The sequence below is a fragment of the Diceros bicornis genome, chromosome 17 (genome assembly GCF_020826845.1).
Source record: "Diceros bicornis minor isolate mBicDic1 chromosome 17, mDicBic1.mat.cur, whole genome shotgun sequence".
NCBI classification, from domain to species: domain Eukaryota; kingdom Metazoa; phylum Chordata; class Mammalia; order Perissodactyla; family Rhinocerotidae; genus Diceros; species Diceros bicornis.
The window spans coordinates 21279472-21295090 of NC_080756.1; the positions used below are offsets into that span (position 1 = coordinate 21279472).

Sequence of the window (15619 nt, forward strand, 5' to 3'; positions counted from 1 at the left end):
AGAAGGCAGTGAAGTAACACCTTTAAAGTGGTGAGATGTAAAAAAAAAGTCAACAAAGAATTCTGTGCTCAGTGAAAATACCTTTCAAAAATGAAGAAATCAAGACTTCCTGAGACAAATCAACACTGACAGAGTTCGTTGTAGCAGATCTACAATACAAGAAATGTTAAAGGAAACTCTTCAGGTGAAGGAGTATGACATCAAACAGAAACTGAAATCCACACAAAGAAGTAAAGAGAGCTTGAAATGCAGTAAATGAAGGTAAAGGAAAAAAAAAGACCGCACACCACAGAATTTAATTAATCATACTCCTTTGTTCATAACGCATAATCATTGGTCCATACATGTACATCTTTTACTTTATTTTGTTTATTTTACTATTTGTTTGCTTTTTTTTTGATGGGGAAGATTGGCCTTGAGCTGACATCCATTGTCAATCTTCCTCTTTTTGCTTGAGGAAGATTGTCCCTCAGCTAACATCTGTGTCAATCTTCCTCTATTTTGGATGTGGGATGCTGCCACAGCATGGTTTGATGAGTGGTGTGTAGGTCCGTGCCCAGGATCCAAACCTGCGAACTCCGGGCCACTGAAGCCAAGCATGTGAACTTAACCACTTTGCCACCAGGCAGGCCCCTTGTCTGCTTTTTAAAATGGTATTATAAACCCTCCATAATCCCACAACTTAGCCTAACAATGAAAATATTGCTAACAGCATGCATTTATCAACAGACTTCTCCTCATCCCAAACAATATCACTGCCAAATATTTCACGTTTTTTTTTAACCCACAAAATAAACACGAATTTTATTATATTAGTGTAATTTGGGTTTACCTACATTTAACCACTTATGCGTTAAACATTTCTTCTTGCAAATTAAATATCTTTGGGAGACTATTCTCCTTCTTCCTCAAGTACTCTCTGCGCTAAGTAGATTCCAAATGACTCTCAAAATGGAACATGCCACTGACAACAGACTTCCTCACAGAGATCTTTCATATTCCCCTCCAGATCTCAGTGCGTTAGAGACAATCTACTAGCATCACATGGAAACGTCCTGAAAAAGTATAGGATATACACAAGGGTCAGGCCTCCATCTCCTGTAGTGTCTTCAAAAATGCTGTTCATATTTTTACCTCACGGAATCTCAAGCTTACTCTGTGTGCCTCTGTCCTTTCACCTCCTCCACTCAATAGGGGGACTCCATTTTCTCCCGTTGTTGGGTGACTTACCTTGACAACTCAGAGCTAACCTAAAATAGAGAAGCCCCCACACATACCTGCATCTCCAAGATCAGTGTGGGGTGAGAAAAGTGAGTGAGAACGTAAGGAGAGGTAGAATCGTTAGAAACACGTGAGTGCTCTCTTTCCTTGAGTTTCAACGGGGAAAAAGACGATAGGCTTTTTAATTCATAACTCTTTTCCTTCATATATTTTACCATTGTCTTGTTCTTAGCTATTAGCCAAGGAGATAAGGAAATTACTGTTTACTGAGCTGTTACTATGAGCTAGGCATGATACATGAAATTTTCAAAATTTTACGTCTACATGACAGTTACTCCTCTACAATTTTGATAAATAATTCCATTTTTCTTGTAATTTGTCAATTCTTTAAAAGTATTTAACTATTGATACTCTAATTAGAAAACAATGCACTTTTACTTTGGAAAATATGAAAAGTTTTGAAAAGGATAAAAAGTCAATATCACCATAATCCTAAAGTGTTGTCTGTGGCTCTTTCTTTCGTATTCAAGAAAGTAAAAATAAAAATATATCCCCCCTTGGATACATATAGAAATATTTACAGATATTCCCTTGTACACAGCTTAGTACATGTGTGTACTAAAGCTCTGTCAACTGAGGGGGTCTAAAAGTAGCAACAGGCCAATAGCAATGAGCACATTCGCTGCCCAGAGCTTGGTTTCTAAGACCATTCTCCAATAAAAGGGACCAGTGCTACATGGAGAATTGTCTGATTCTAAGGCTGTGGCAGAGGAAATACAATATGAGCCTGAAATATCTTGTAGTGACAGAAAATAAGGAAGTACTCAAAAAAAAAAAAAAAAACCCACAGTGATGGGAGTATGTTAAAGGGACACAGGAGTCAAGTGAAAGATCTCCCAGTAGCTAAGGATGGAACAATTTGAGCAACGTAGTATTAGATTATAACCAAAATATTAAAATAAATACCCATTCATCCATACTGATATAAATAAATAATTAAATTAATGTGGGAGAATAGACAAGTCTCCCTTTCAGAAGAATTTCAAGTAATTTATGTAGAAACTGCACTTTCAATAAGGTGGAACATAACTGCCCACTTCTTAAATGTGGGCTGCACACAGTGACTCCCGTCTAAAGTATAGAAAGGGGAAAAACGTGGAGAAACCTGATAAATGCTGCCTAAGCCAAATGACCAAGCTTAATATCAACAGTGGTAAGTCATGTGGATAGTATATACTCTTAATATGATGTGATGACAATGGCCTTTACCTCTGTGGTCCTCATCCCAAAAACCCATAACCCTAATCTAACCATGAGAAAAACATCAGGTAAAACCAAATTGAGGGAAATTGTACAAAATATCTGACCAGTACAGCTCAGAGCTGCCAACATCATCAAAAACAACATTTGAGAAACTGTCACAATCAAGAGGAGCCTAAAGAGACACAAAATTAAATGTAATGTAGTCTGTTCCTGGATAAGATACTGGAATAGAAAATGGACATTAGGTAACAGCTAAGGAAATATGAATACTTATGGACTTTAGTTAATAATAATTTATCAGTATGGTTCAGTAATTGTGATAAATGTACCATACTAATGTAAAAGGTTAATAATAATGGAAACTGGGTGTGGAGTATATGGGAATGCTCTGTACTGTTTTTGCAACTTTTATGTACATCTAAAACTATTCTAAAATTAAAAGTTTAAAAAAACTTTCTCCTTCCCATCTCCAGTCTCATCATCCAGAGTAATCAATGTTGTGACCGGCATGGATCAGTTCATTCATAATAAGTGCCACAAAGTCCAAGGTGTTCTGAATATTTCTCCAGACTGTTCTGGTAAGTGGTGAGATGTTCTTACTCTAAGACCTAGGAAGATGCTTTAAGTCTTTAAAAATATTTAGAGTAAAATATCTAAAAAAATTAATTCTTTTCCAAAAAGACTGCTACCCCAAACTTAATTTTCATATTTCATTGTCTTTAAGAACATTTCTCGCTTTTTACTCTATCTCCTCTGTGATAGTTAATTTTGTGTCAATTTGGCTGGGCCACAGTGCCCAGATGTTTGGTCAAACTTCATTCTGGATATTTCTGTAAGGATGTTTTTGAATGAGATTAAATTGGTGGATTTACAGTAACGCAGATTGCCTTCCATAAAATGGGTAGGCCTCATCCAATCAGCTGAAGAACTGAATAGAACAATAGGCTGACCTCCCTCAAGCAAGAGGAATTCTGCCAGCATATTGCCTTTGGACTTCATATGCAACATCAGCTCTACCTGGTTCACCACCTGACTGCCTTTGGCCCTGAACTGCAACTCTTTCCTCTGTCTCCAGCTTGCTCAGCCTCCCCCATAAGATTTTGGACCCACCAACCCTCCACAATCACATGAGGCAATTCCTTAAAATAAATCTCATTCTATACATACACAGTCACGTGCCACATAATGACATTTCAGTCGACAACAGACTACATATAGGACGGTGGTCCCATAAGATTAGTACCATATAGACTAGGAGTGTAATAGGCTATACCATCTGGGGTTTGTTTAATCACGCTCTATGATAGTCACACAACGATGAAATCGCTTAACAACACATTTCTCAGAATGTATTTCTGCTGTTAAGCAACACATGACTGTATAAACATCCTATTGGTTCTGTTTCTCTGAAGAAGTCTGACTAATACACCCTCCTAAACAAGAGAAAGAAGAAGTTCCAGCACACTGTTGGAGCAAAAAAAAAAAAAAAGAAAATCCAAGACTGGATGCATTAAAGAGGGTAAAAGGAACAGTTGCATGTTACCCATGTCACCCCTCCCCAAGGTGGCACAGCTCAGTGTCAAGAGAGACCTTCTCAGCCTGCAATTTCTCCCACAGAGGAAAATAGGAGCATGTGAGTGATCACCTGGTTTCCCCAGCTATGTGGGGACACTGCCAAAGAGGCCCACTTCTTTCTTGCCCGGTCCAGAATACAAAGGTGTGCTGTATGACTGGGGGCAGGGAGGGGCTTGGAGAACAGTAGCCAGGTGCTCTCAGAGGGCATCAAAGGGAAACGGATCCCACTAACTACTTATCAGACTCCATCCATAAGTCAACCTTTGAGCCAATGGTGATGCCTCACCAGCCGATCCCCCTAACTGTAGAAAACTATAGGCTAATATTCCTGATGAACGTAGATACAAAAAACATCAACCAAACATTATCAAACTGAATTCAAGAGCACATTAAAAGGATTTTACACCATGATCAAATAGGATTTGTTCCAGGGTTGCAAGGATGTTTCAACGTCTGAAGATCAAAAAACATGCTATGTACCCCATTAACAAAGAGGATAGAAATCATATGATCAGCTCAATAGATGCAGAAAAAGAATTTGACAATATTCACATCCTTTCATGATAAAAACTCTCAAAAAATAAGATACAGAAGGAATGTACTTCAACACAATAGAGGCCATATATGATAAGCCCACAGCTAACATCACAGTCAATGGTGAAAACAGAAAGTTTTTCCTCTAAGAACAGGAACACGACAAGGGTACCCACTCTCACCACTACTATTCAAAATAGTTTTGGAAGTTCTAACCAGAACAATTAGGTAAGAAAAAGAACTAGAAGTCATCCAAATTGGAAAGGAAGAAGGAAAATTTTCTCTGTTTGCAGATGAGATGATCATATATATAGAAAATCCTAAATATTCCATCAAAAAACTATTAAACTAATAATGAATTCAATAAAGTTGCAGGATACAAAATCAGCATACAAATGTTAGTTGCTTTCCTATACACTAAGATCAAACTATCTGAAAAGAAAATTAAGAAAACAATTCCATTTACAACTGCATCAGAAACAACAAAATACTTAGAACTAAATTTAACCAAGGAGGTGAAAGACTTGTACACTGAAAACTATAAGACATTCATGAAAGAAATTGAGGAAGTCACAAATAAATGGTCAGATACCCCACGTTCATGGATCAGAAAAATTAATATTGTTAAAATGTCCATGCTACCCAAAGCTATCTACAGATTTAATGTAATTTTTCTCAAATTCAAATGGCATTTTTCACAGGTATAGATTTTAAAAGTCCTAAAATTTGTATGGAACCATATAAGACCCCAAATAGTCAAAGCAACCTTGAGAAAGAAAAACAAAGAGGAAAGCATCACATTTCCTGATTTCAAACTGTATCACAAAGCTATAGTAATCAAAACAGTATGGCAGTGGCATAAAAATAGACAGACCAATAGAACAGAATCAAGAGCCCGAAAATAAACTCATGCATATATGGTCAACTAATCTTTGACAAGGGCACCAGGAGTACTCAATAGGGAAAGGATAGTCTGTTTGATATATGGTGCTGGGAAAACTAGATATCCACATGGAAAAGAACAAAAATAAACCTCTATCTTACACCACTCACAAATATTAATTCGAAATAGATTATGGACTTAAACATAAGACCTAAAACCATAAAACTCCTAGAAGAAAACGTAGAGGAAAAGCTCTTTGATTTGGTCTTGGAAATGATTTTTTGGATATGACATCAAAAGCACAAACAAAAAGAGAAAAAATAAACAAGTGGGACTATAAAACTTAAAAGTTTCTGTACATTAAAAGAAACAAGCAACAAAAAGAAGAGGCAACCTACAGAATTGGAGAAAATATTCACAAACCATACATTTGATGTTGGGTTGATATCCAAAATATGTGAGGAACTTATCCAACTCAATAGCAAAAAACCAAATAATCCAATTAAAAAATTGAACACAGCACCTAAACAGACATTTTTCCAAAGAAGACATACAATTGGCCAACAGGTACATGAAAAGATGCTCAACATCACTAATTATCAGGGAAACACAAATCAAACCCACAATGAGATATCTCCTCACACCTGTTAGAATGACTATTATCAAAAGACAACAGATAAGTGTTGGTGAGGATGTGGAGAAAAAGGATCCCTTGTACACTGTCGGTGGGAATGTAATTGGTACAGCCATTATGGAAAACAGTACACAGGTTCCTCAAAGAATTAAAAATAGCACTACCATATGATCTGGCAATTCCAATTCTGAGTATATATTTGAAGGAAATGAAATTAGTATCTTGAAGAGATACCTGCATTTGATGTTCATTATAGCATGATTCACAACAGCAAAGATGGAAACAACCTAAATGTCCATCAACAAATGAATGGCTAAAGAAGATGTGGTACATATATGCAACAGAATATATGCCATGAGAAAGAAGGAGATCTTGCCATTTACAACAACATGAATGAATAAAGGGAACATTATGTTAAGTGAAATTAGCCAGACAGAGAAAGACAAACACTTTACGATCTCGTTAATACATGGAATCTAAAAAAAAAAGAAAAAGACAAACTCATAGAAACAGAGACTAGAGTAGTGGTTACTGGGGCCCGGGGGTGGGGGAGATGGGGAGATACTGGTCAAAAGGTACAAGTCTTCAGTTATAGGATGAACAAGCTCTGGGGATCTAATGTACAGCATGATGACTTTCATTAATGATACTCTGTTGTGTACTTGAAATTTGTTGAGAGTAGATCGTCAAAGTTTTCACCAGAAAAAAAAAAAAGGTAACTATGTGAAGTGATGGATGTGTTAATTAAACTGGTTGTGGTAATAATTTCACAAAGTATATGTACATAAAATCATCACGTCATAAATTTTAAATAGATAAAATTTTATTTTTCGATTATAACTCAATAAAGCTGAAAAAGAAAGAAGGAAGGAATGGGGAAAGGGAGAGAGGAAGGAAAAGAAAACACAAGACACCCAGGAGTCCTCATCCAAGGGTTTCCAGTAAGATTTCAAAGTCAAGTTCTGAAGCCAACATGGGAGATAATCTCCTGTGTTCTTACAAACTGCAACTTTCCTAATTAACTCATGTAATTTTGTCTTCAGGCTGTAACTCCAGGGAATAAAGGGCGTTGGTCCATCTTTTTCTTGAGCTCTCAGGTTTACCCAGCCAGTAAGCTAAGTGCATGAACACTACTTGCTTTTCTGAGAGGTTAGAGCTGAGATTCACTCTCTTGCCTGTTTGGTTGAGCACAATATTTACAGTCACAGAGGAAACTAAATGAGGAGATACCATTCAGCTGGGCCTGAGACCATCTGAGAGAAATCTCTCACCAAATTCTACTTATTGAGGATTTGAGGATCTTCTCACTGTGGTCAATGGAGACACGGATGACCAAGACTTCAGGACAATCTAGATCTAGGACATTCTGTCTTCCTTTCCTCATTGTGAGTCCCAACTGGAAAAATAAAAGTTGCTCTTTTTCCTAGAGTTATTTCACTGAAGTGTTGGTTCTTAGGGACCACAGATAAATTCTTCTACCTGGAAAAAGGCCAGCGCCTCAAAATGTCTTCTGTACCAGAAAAATACAAAAGCGTGGTAATATTTTCTATTATTTTTCTGAAAGTGTTTCCCAAATCCTTTCCAGTCACTTTACAGTTTTATTAACATCTCCTTGTCAGACCTTCTCTCTCTGGATCTCCGAGACACCTCTTCTCACTTTCTCACTTCACTTTCCACATAGTAGAGAGTAAACCTTTGCATCTTGGGACTCCCTAAACTGTGTCTGTATTTCTTATTATGTTCCAGTGGGCTTTTGTCCTCGTGTTCTCTGGTTATCTAATGAGAAGGTCAGTGTTTACTTATGAATAATGTTAATCTTTGGGAAGGGGGACTCCTTGAGTTTCAGCAGAAAATATTGTTGTCCTAAGTTATGCTCTCTTTTTCCAGGTCCTCAATCATATATGTGCAGAAAATTCATTTTTCTGCTATTATTACTCATTCCCAATCTGATCCCTGCTGAAATAATTAATGTAAGGAACAGTGGGAGATCTATTTATAACCATTCATTCTGGTCACCAGTCCCCTCCTGTAAGTACCGAAGCATTTCAGCTTCCTCTCTTCCTAACCTCACTTATCTATCTATTAATTCGTTTAAGACCTTAACATTTTCTGAGTAGCTATAGCAGGACAAGTTTTAGGCACCCACAGAAGTAAATCTCATATTCTGATTATTGGTCCTTGACTACTTGTCACCTTGGAAGGCATCGATGGTCTCATTAGACCTAAAGACTTGATACTTAACTGTCTAAATGTACAACTCTTACCAAAACTGGTTGATTTTACACTGGCACATACTTACTCTGGTAAAAGCAATCTCCAGTGTTGAAACTTGAGTGGAAAGGAAGATGGTGATTATTTGATGATAGTTGATTTCAACTTTATATTCCACTTCTGTCAAAATGGTCTTTGAAAAAAAACATGTGAAATGCTGAATGAGTTTCTGTTTTTGTTCTGTGTGCAGTTCAAGGAAAATTGGTAAAGTAAACAGCTTTGGGGGAATCCCTTGGGCTCCTCTTTCTACCTCTACCATCTCAGGAATTACCCCATGACGATTTTTAGATATGGAACCACTCACTCAAACTTTGAGCTGAATTGAATTCATTGTGTTTCTTCTTAGAGGTAAGTGAGAAGATTTTAGTATTAGCATTTAGCCATTTCTTTAAAAATTAACATAAACACATTGTCCTCCCTTAAAAAAAGGTATTATTAGTCAGAAGGTCTGTGCTTGGGATCTGGAGTGAGATGGATCATAAAGTCACATAATGTAGCTGTCTCACTGACAGATTATGGTGCTTCTATTTCAGGATAAAAGTGTTCAGGTTTTGGATTCATAATAAATAGCTTCTCTAATATCTTCTGAAGATTCTAGAGTGTTTTCAGGCTAAGAATTGGTCCTCAGGGCCAGGTATATATTACAGAGTAAATGTGAAAGAACTGGACCAATTTCTCTGACTAATTTGGATACGAAATTCCAAATTCTTAAAAATTTTCACATTCTTGACAAGAATGACTTTTGTTTGCTACATTACTTTGTTAGTACAAAATCCAGAGAAGTTTTTTCAAAAGTATTTTATAGATTCAGAGATAAAACTGACTTTTGCAGGCAGTGGTTCTTCATTGCTGAATCTTCATTAGTTTGGACCAAGCCCCTGGACTACAGATTATACACTGGACAAAACCATAGGTAATTCAGATATATATTCTAAATAAGGGCTTAAAGTTTGGGAGTTATGTGAGTGTTTGATAGGCATAGTGGCAGGGGTGGGGTAGGGTAGAGAGGAAGTTCAAGGACTGGGAAATTTACCTTCTGATCAGGATCATACTTTTTATTGCAAGTCCTATGAGAGACACCAAAATTAATTTTGACTGGAAGACACTAAAGCTGGAAATCTCAGGAAAGATTCAGAGTTCAAGGAGTAGATCAGAGTTACTGTAATAAGTAGCCAAGCAGACACGTGGGCCCCAGGAAAGGCTGAGACTGAATGTATAACCACAGGTCAGGGTTCCATCTGATGATGAGGAAACAGGCTAGGGGGATTGGTCACAGCTAGATAATGGAAAATAGTCGCTCACTAAGTGCATTCACACAACAGTACAAAAAAAGTACAGTGCAGAACTGTCTTCAACTACATATACAACACAGTACATAACAGTGAACAGAGACACAAAAATGTTTGTTAAATAACTTTATGGATGGATGGATGGGTGGATGAATGGAGGCTGTATGTTTAAGCAAAGCGTGGGGTGATCCCTCTGAAGCAGGAATCTATAGGTGTTGGTGATTTCAGAATGAATGAGACCTCTGTCAGTGTACTATAGCAAAAAGTAGATAAGCATTCCACCTCCTCCCTTTCTCTCCTAATTTCAGGACCCCTAATGCTTTGCCCTTGACTGTAACTTGAAGTTGACCTTCTGAGCCTGGAGATAATCCCCAAGAGTTTTACTACATAATCTGTCTAAATGTCTTAATTTTTGTCTTTATTTATTTAACAATAATTGATTGAGGGTCCATTATATATTGATCAGTGTGTGTGAGAGAGTATGTTTGTAGGCATAGAAAGTAATAGCCAGATTCCTGCCCTCCATGAAACTGCACTCTCATTGTAGAGACAAGAAATGACACTCACACATATCACTAAATGATAAAGCAAGATGGTAACACAAATGATGGCAAAACTTACAGTGTGCTGATGGATTGTTAACACAGCAAAGGGAAGAAGACAAGGTTTTAAGTCCATAGAATAGAAAGAGATGAATTAGAATCTTGAATTAGCTTATTTAGCTTTATTTTCATCATCTGAAAAAATGAGGTTAATAATAATTTTCCCAGAGATTCACGTGAGAACATAGAAGGGATTGATCAAAGAATTCACAGAATAGGTAGTAAATAAGGTGAGAATTTCAAATAAGGTGTAAATCAATTAATAGGAGCACAAAATATATCAGCCTGAACCAAGTCAGAGAAAATGGGAAGGTTCATAGGGAGATCAGGAACAAGCAAAGCTATCTGGCCTCTGGAGCAGGGCATCTAGGGAATCTTAGGAGATTAACGCTTTGAAATACAAAATAAGTAGTTTGGCTTTTTCTCTAAGCAGGTGGTATGGTAGAAATGCTCTTGTTTTCAATCAAATGAGGCAGATTCAAATCCTTACTGCTCAAAGAACCGATCAGTGTGGGGATCTAGACAAGTCATATAATCACTGGGCTTAAATTTTCTCACCTGTAAAATCAGTTCGGTCTCTTCCTTCACCATCCACTACACATACACACACACACAGTGGAAAATGTGTGAAAGTCATTTGTACAAGATAAACTGCTACACAAGCACCATGTGCCATCATTAGTCAGCTAAAGAACCATCAGAGGGTTTTGAATAGGGGAGTCAAGACCAGGTAATGGAGGTGAGCAGAGATCTGCATCAGCCTCTCCAGGATGTCTGCTGGAATTCCTAAAAGATGATGATGAATCCAAGGGCGCAGCTAAAGGACATGGCATAATTTAGTCATGGACAGTTCTCCAGTAGGCCTGTACAGTCGATGATGCCATTCTATATGGGCATTATTAGAAAAAAAGTCTGTTGGGGCTGATCCAGAGCTCAGAGATGGCACAGCAGAGAGCCAGGGAAGAGAAGGACTCCATGGAATGACTGAAGGAAGATATGAGGGCTATGAAAGTGAAGATGGGACCAGGCAGGAAGGAATATATAGGGAAAAAGAACAGAGCGATGCCTTCTGGCAACTGCTGTGGAAAGAAGTGATTTTAGTCCTTTTCCTAATTTTTCTCTAAAGAACAGTGACCGTAAATGGCCTCAGGAAATCACAGCAGCATCACAGAGTTCATCCTCCTCGGGCTGTCTGCCGACCCCCAGGTCCAGGCTCTGCTCTTTGCTCTGTTCCTGATGATTTACCTCCTGACTCTGCTGGGGAACCTGCTGATGATACTCATGATCCATACAGATTCTAACCTGCACACACCCATGTATTTCTTCCTGAGCCATCTCTCCTTTCAAGACCTCTTCTATTCTTCAGTCACTGTACCCAGGATGCTTGAGAACCTCCTGTCTCAGAGGAAAGCCATCTCAGTAAAGGGCTGTCTGGCTCAAGTCTTCTTTGTGTTTGCCACTACAGGGATTGAGGGCTGTCTGCTCTCAGTGATGGCCTATGACCGCTATGTTGCCATCTGCCACCCTCTGCTCTACAGACAGGTGATGGGTAAACAACTATGTCTGAGGTTGGTGTGGGGCTCTTGGGTCGTGGCCTTTCTGGATGCACTCATCAACATCCTCCTTGCTTTGAGTTTGGACTTCTGTGAGGTTCAAACCATCCACCACTACTCCTGCGAGCTGCCTTCCCTCTTCCCTCTCTCCTGCTCTGATGTCTCCAGTAACTCTGCAATGCTGCTCTGCTCTGTCCTCGTGCATGCCATTGGGACCTGCCTCCTGATCTTCTTCTCTTATGCCCGTATTGTGTCCACCATCCTGAGCATCAGCTCCACCACAGGCAGAAGCAAGGCCTTCTCCACCTGCTCCTCCCACCTCACTGCAGTGATCCTATTCTATGGCTCAGCCATTCTTCGCTATCTCATGCCAACCTCAGGTTCACCTCTGGAGTTGATCCTCTCCATACAGTACAGTGTAATCACTCCCCTAGTGAATCCTCTCATCTACAGCTTGAAGAACAAGGAGGTGAAAGCAGCTCTGAGAAGAATAATGCTAAAATATTTACAATGTCTCAGATAGCACAGAAGAGAGATAGCATGAAGGAAACATAGAACAGAACCGCAGCAAGAAATCTAATGATTGACATTAAGTTCCTGATTTCCTATTTTGTCACATGTTGCAATATTCCTTGCCATCTCCCTTTGTTAAAAATTATCAAGAAAAGTGCTAGGAGCTATTTTGCTTGCTGTGAATCAATCCGAGCAATTTTATTGCTCAGAATCAATCCTATTCAGAGACAGAGCAAATGAGTCAGAAAACTTTCTCAGTTTCATAGATTTAGTTAATAACATGTCAATTCATGATTCACATTTTTGAAAATCATTCAAATTAGAATGGACGCTGAAATATTTTGTGTGCTGAATTTTTTATTTGAATTAATGTAACTGGGAAAAGTTTTTCTAGGAATAAAAGATTCTGGGTCTCTGAAGAAGGGAAGACAAAGAGTTGGGCTTATGGGCTGGAGGAAAGGGTATGGGAGGTGGTAAGGTCTCTGGAGACAGGTAGAAATAGATAAATGTGATCAATAGAGGGAAGTCGCAACTTGCCAGGTATGCTGATTCTCTATTGCTGTCATAATAAATTACCACAAATTTAGCCAATTAAAATCACACCCATTTATTACCTTACAGTTCTCTAGGTCAGAAATTTGGGTGGACTCTATTGGGTTCTCTATTTAGGGTCTCACAAGACTGAAAGCAAGGTGATGGCTGGTTTGGGCTCTCATCTAGAGGCTTTGGGGAAGAATCTGCTTCCGAGCTCATTCAGCTTGTTAGCAGAATTCAATTTCTTGAAACTGTGTGGTTTCTCTGGTCCCTGTGTACTTGTTGGCTGTCTGCTAGGGATCACTCTGTGCTTATAGAGGCTCCTTCACATCTTCTCACGTGGCCCTCTCCATTTTCAAAACAGCAATGGTATATTACGTACTTCTCATGTTCCAAAGGCTCCTGTGATTAGATCAGGCCCACTCGTGTAATCCCATATCTTAACATCAACTGAATTGGGACTTTAATTTACATCTAAGAAACCCCTTTGCAGAATGGCAATGGGGGGTTGGGTCTTTAGAATTCTGTCTTTCACACCAAGCAAACATATAAACTTGACACTGCTACTACAAGAATAGAACATAAAGGGACTAAGGCTAGAGCGATGAGCAGAGAAGGAATGTGAGAAGGATGTGAGATGTGGAAGGGGAAAGGATTCCATAAGAAGCTCATAGTGTTAAACAGTGTTAGCAAAAGAGTCAGTCATGAGAAGGAGATAATTGAAAAGCTGTCAGATGCAGAACTTCTTTTTGTCCCAGAATAAGTATGGATCTAAGGAATTCACTGCACCAATGCTTGCGATTGATAATGAAGAAAGATTTTAGCCTTGGACTTTATAATGAAACAAAATACAGACATATGTTTCTACACAAGGCCTGCGATAACTTCTCTCAAATTATGGGACCTTGAGAACTCTGGGAAGCCCTGTGGTCCTTCTTCTCTTTCTGCGCGTCTCCCACCCCTTTGTGTCCCTGTGCCCACCTGGTGCCTTCGAACTACCTTCTGCAGGACTCTTTTCACTTCACCTAAAGGATGTTTGTCTGAATGCCATTTTTGCCAATTATCAATTCTTCTTGTAAAACACTTTCTTAAAATCTATAATTATCAAACTTTAGATTTTCATGTAAGATAAAGATGTTTCAGCCCATTTCAACATTTTGTTTCATTTTCAATCTATTTCCCTGTTTTGCTTCTTTGGGGAGATTTTGGCTAATCTATCTCTCACTTTTTTTTTGTGAGGAAGATCAGCCCTGAGCTAACATACATGCCCATCCTCCTCTTTTTTCGCTGAGGAAAACTGGCCCTGGGCCAACATCCGTGCCCATCTTCCTCCACTCTACGTGGGACGCTGCCACAGCACGGCCTGACAAGCGATGCGTCCGTGCATACCCGGGATCTGAACCGGGCCGCCAGCAGCGGAGCCCGCGTGCACTTAACCCCTACGCCCTGGGGCGGCCCCAATAACTCTCACTTCTATTGGCACTTTATTTTTCACTCTTTTAAATTATAAATAATCATTGAGTCATACAAATTAACACTACTTGGCATTTTTGACATGTAAATAAATATTTAAATAAGGAAATATTAAAAAGAGATCACCTAAATAAAGCTAGTAACAGAAATAATTACATTTCTATCTTTCCAAATTCATTACAGAAAATGTTTTTGTATGTATTCTTTGATGTATTTATTGGCACATACCATTTGAATTGACATGAGTGAAGCCCTGATGGCTGCTCCGTGACCCTCAGAAACCATCTGCACTGAAAAAATACAAAGCGATTGCTTATGATGGGAACTGGCCCTTCTCCCACAATGCAAACTGCAATTGTTTATGTCTCAAAACTCGAGGAATGTCAGGAGCAAACACAGACTGGCCATCTGTGTTGGCTCTGGACGATTACCAGGAGTCACAGTGCACATACACACTAGGTAACACCTAACATCTGAAGAAAAGAAACACCAGATGTTCCCATATGGGCCCTCGATGAAATCCTAAATAAAACCCCTCGCCTAGCGTTGCCTGGGCGGGAGTCTCACCTGCGGAGGAGGCGCCTTGCCCAGCATCCTTTCTCTCAACCGGCACTCCCCGCCTGGCGGTGCTGTCGGGACTTCCCCGGCTGAAGGCATGGATGTTGTGAGTACTTTCATTTTCCCATTCTTGTATTCTCATATTTTACTGATTTTCTTTTGCTGTAGCTATTTCACCCTAATTTTGTATATCTCTATTAATAAACAATCATTGCTTACTTATTAGATATTTCCTCTGAGTGGTCCTTTGGGCAGGAAAGACGCTATTCTTTGACCGATCTGATCCCTTTTGCCCGGTTAGAACACCATTATATCAAGAATGATATCATAAACATTTTCCCATTAATTCCAATTTTCAAAAACCTAATTTTCAACTATCATCCAGTGTCCTTAAGCACACACTCCAAATTTGATGTAAAAATCCCACTATATTAGACGTGTTTTCCGCCTTTTACCAGGATACCAATTTCTTTCTTTCTTTATTCCTTAGGTTGTTCCAAATTGTATCTAACAGGACAGAGTTTCACTGTGATAAACAATACTGCATAAACAATTTTGAGCGTGAACTTCTCCCTATTTAGGATTATTCCCAGAGCTAAGTAACTGGGTCAAATGTTATGAACACCATTAAGATTCTTGATACTGCTCTATTTAAATGAGCCAGGCCTCAAACTCTCTAAGGAATAAATCCAACAGATTCATGGATTTTGTTTTTA

At 38.8% G+C, this 15619-nt stretch overlaps 1 protein-coding gene across 1 annotated transcript; it reads left to right on the forward strand.

Moving 5' to 3' along the window:
- The first annotated feature begins 11412 nt into the window (after window positions 1-11412).
- On the forward strand, window positions 11413-12348 carry LOC131415737 (olfactory receptor 8S1-like). Its single transcript, XM_058557557.1, has one exon. It carries the CDS (start codon window positions 11413-11415, stop codon window positions 12346-12348), a length of 936 nt encoding a protein of 311 aa, XP_058413540.1.
- Window positions 12349-15619: the final 3271 nt, after the last annotated feature.

Excerpts from the sequence above, each read along its gene's own strand:
- LOC131415737 (XM_058557557.1), top strand. The coding sequence starts at position 11,413 with ATGGCCTCAGGAAATCACAGCAGCATCACAGAGTTCATCCTCCTCGGG.